This window comes from Carettochelys insculpta, chromosome 16 (assembly GCF_033958435.1).
Source record: "Carettochelys insculpta isolate YL-2023 chromosome 16, ASM3395843v1, whole genome shotgun sequence".
NCBI classification, from domain to species: domain Eukaryota; kingdom Metazoa; phylum Chordata; order Testudines; family Carettochelyidae; genus Carettochelys; species Carettochelys insculpta.
Genome location: NC_134152.1, coordinates 32,823,826 through 32,827,137, shown reverse-complemented (window position 1 = coordinate 32,827,137; position 3,312 = coordinate 32,823,826). Strand labels below are relative to the sequence as shown.

The following is a 3,312-nucleotide window of genomic DNA, read 5'->3' as shown; positions in this document are numbered from 1 at the left end:
AGGCCCGGGGACACCTGAGGGGCTCTCTCCATCACGTGACAGCCAATCGGCTTCCGCCAATCACAGCTCAGTTTAGTGGTGAGTTAGAAAAACGGGTCTGAAGCTTTTCACCAATTAGTATGCGAAGCAGCAGTGTGGACCAGTCAGAATTGGCTAGGTATCGAGCAGGGGTGGAACTTCAGCTGATGGGTGTGGCTGTTGCCCAATAGAATTGGTGGTTTGATGGGGTTCGTCCAATGGTAGGTGTCGGAAGAGAGGATTCCTGTCTCCTTGTGTCCGTCACCATGAGGGTGTAAATCGGGAGCGGGGATTGGTGGAGGGAGAAGGGAGGCAGGGCCGACAGTGATTGGCATGCCCTGCCCTCAATGGAATCGAGGGAGATGGGAGTCCCGTGGGGTTTCAGTGGGCGGGCTGCTGACGCGACAGGGTCCCTGGTTGGTCAGTGAGGTTGCCCGTCGAGGCGGGGAGGAGGCTGCGGGGCTGGATCGGTGGCCGGCCCGGCTGTTTGTTGTCATCCCAAGATGGAGTTTCTGCTGGGGAATCCGTTCAGCACCCCGGTGGGGCAGAGCCTGGGTGAGGGGGGCGGGCTTGGGGGCAAAGGGGTGGGGGAGGAGAGGCCAGAATGAGGGGGGTGGCAAAGGGCAGAACCAGACTGGGTGGGGGTGAGCTAATGGGGGCAGGGCCCGGGGGAGGTAAGGCGGCAGAACTAGGCTGGGTGGGAGAGGAGGGGGCAGAGCTGCCGCTGGGGAGGAGGTAATAGGGCAGAGTCAGCCTGGATGGGGTAGAGCCTGTGGGGCGGCAAGGGGGTCAGAGCTAAGTTGGGGGGAAATGAATGGGGATGTGGAGCATGGGGAAGGTGATGGGGCAGAGCCAGACTGGGTGGTGGAGGAAGGGGCAGAGCTGTGGGGGAAGGTAATGGGATAGAGTCTAGCAGCAGTAGTGTTGCCCTAGAACCGGGGAAGCAAAGCTAGGGAAGGGGCAGGCCTGCGCAAGTGGGACTCTTCCCCCGCCCCAGTAGGGGTTAGGTTTGGTGAAGATGGGAGTCCCACCCCAGAAAAGGGTGTGTGATGGGGAACCTCAGCATGATCTTGAGGGCCTGAAATCCGAGGGTGAGAGATGAAGGAAGGGTGCGGTGGGAGGTGGGGTCTGGCCTGATGGGGCTGCAGAACCCTTGTGGAGGTGAGCGTAATGGAAGTAGAGCCTGGGGGGGATAAGTAGTGCTTGTGGCCTGTTGATTGTAATGGCCCATGTTTCCCAGGGTTGCTCCCAGGACCTAGCCTGCAGGTTAGGGTGCTGTACTTTCTTCTGTGGGGTGTCCAGTGGTAGCCTAGGTACTAGCACCTGTTGTGTCACAGCAGGAGTATAACAGGGTAGTTGGCACCCCATGCTTCCAAACCCATGATGTTGCAGTGGTTCTGCAAAGGGGAACATGCTTCTCCTGAAGGATCTTGCCTCATTTCAATCTACATTTCTAGGTAGCTGCTGGCATGGGGTCCCAGGAAGTCAATTCCTTCCTGCATCCAAATAACCAGTATTTAGGCTACTGTCTCTTTCCTCTGGGAGTCTGCTTTGAGGTTTGTGTGTTCAGAAGGGTACTCCAATGCCTTTGACACCAAGGGCCTTTCTGTCTATAGTGACAAGTAGTAGTTTGAGCTTTGAGAGGACCAGAGCTTGCACAGAAGGAAGCTATTGCTTTTCTCCCATCTCACCTGGCTACTTTAGAAGTGTATGTTGCTGAATAACCATAGAATCACTTCTGAATCTCAACCACCTTGTACCTTTAGTATTGGAGAGCTAAGGGAACCTGTAGATATTTATATGTGGGGAAGGCTGCATTGTTCAGAGGTATACGCGTAGCTTTAGAAGTCAACAAGTTCCAAGTTTTAATCCTGCCCCACTACGTATGTGTTCATTGGAGAGATTGCCAAAGTTGTTGCCCCAACCCTTCTCTCATGTGTACACAGATTTTACTGGTGGTGTCAACCCTGGCTAGCTACAGGTTTTGATGAAAGCCTAGGTTCTGCTTTCACTGGGGCTGGTAAATCGCTCACCTTGCAATGAGGGCATAGCGCTGATAGTCCAGTGCCTTTCTGCAATTCCCCTGTGTGCCCTGTAGGACAGACAAGTTCTTCCACATTTCTTTGTGAAAGAATTATAGAGTAATTTAGCTTAGTGCAGCAGAAAGAGTCATGGGGTATGCCCCCGGAAGTTCTAGTTCCGCACATCAGGGAGTGCAGTGCCAATGATGGCATGGTAACTTGGGCAGGGCTTTTCTGTGTGGCTGCTCACATCTGAACTAGATTAACCCTGATGCTCAGACCCAGGTGCAGCTCTTCAGGGAAAACCTTATCCTTAACTGCTTGGTGCCTCAATTTCTCCAGTTGTAAAGTGGAGATAATACTTTTCTGTCTTGCCGGGGGTTGTGGAGATTGTTTATTTTCATTTTTGTACTCACGCAAAGTGGCAGCATTGGCCACAACACTGGAAAGTTCCTCTACTTTATCTTCTCCCTCCAGCACCTCCTAAAACTAAAAGATGTGATCAAACAGATAAGTCCTGTACTGCTTTGAAGACGTCTGAGCTCTGACTTTGGCAGAACGCATACGGCATATGTATATCTGTCAAGCCACCTGTCATTAACAATGTCAACGATGTTTATTTCTTCTGGATTATGCTAAGAAGTGCTGAGTGTTTCTGTCTATAATAAGGGTGGTGAAAGTTAAACTTGATGCTGAAGTGGATTTGCTTTGTTGCATTTATCCACTTGATAAGCATCTGCCAGGGCTTAGCTGTTTGGAAAAGGAAGCTACAGGAACCAATGTTAGAGAAAGGAATAATTTCTGATTATTTATTGCCTGATTCTTTTAGCATCAATAAGTGATGTAAGAGTGTCTTCATAAGTCTTAGGAGTCTTACAGCATAAAATCTGTGTTCTAGCTGTCTTTTTCTTCTGCTTCTCCATCTCTGCCTTGTAATTATACTCAAGACACTAAAGCTTCACATTAGTTCTTTCATCCCCTTCCCGCCCCTTGTTCTCTTGGAATTAATAGTCACTGCTTGCTCAGGTCTCTTGAGACAGTAAAGCTCTGAGGGAGCTATTTTTCAGTCACTTATGCTTCTTTAGTGGCATGTACATTCAGCAAGATTGTTGTATTTTAAGAATTTTTTTCCTCTTTTGGTGGAAGATGTCAACAGATTTTGTTCTGCAAGAAAAGTTTTGCTGCTTGCTGCATAATTGCTAGGCATGTCTTTCCAAGGTAACAAAACAAGAGCAAGACTTTCTGCAGAGCGCTGCCATCGTCCAGTGTTCTA

The 3,312-nt window shown here is 50.1% G+C and overlaps 1 protein-coding gene across 6 annotated transcripts in view; it reads left to right on the top strand.

Moving 5' to 3' along the window:
• The first annotated feature begins 478 nt into the window (after positions 1-478).
• TOM1L2 (target of myb1 like 2 membrane trafficking protein) overlaps positions 479-3,312 on the top strand; it is a 79,896-nt gene continuing 77,062 nt past the window's right edge. For 3 of the 6 annotated variants that reach the window (XM_075011243.1, XM_075011239.1, XM_075011237.1), the window contains exon 1: positions 479-573. In XM_075011243.1, the coding sequence (XP_074867344.1) occupies positions 522-573 (52 nt within the window). In that variant the 5' untranslated portion in view covers positions 479-521. Of the gene's footprint in view, positions 574-965; positions 1,476-1,556; positions 1,575-3,312 lie in introns of those variants that run through there. The other 3 variants (XM_075011240.1, XM_075011238.1, XM_075011242.1) reach the window with 3 other exon arrangements.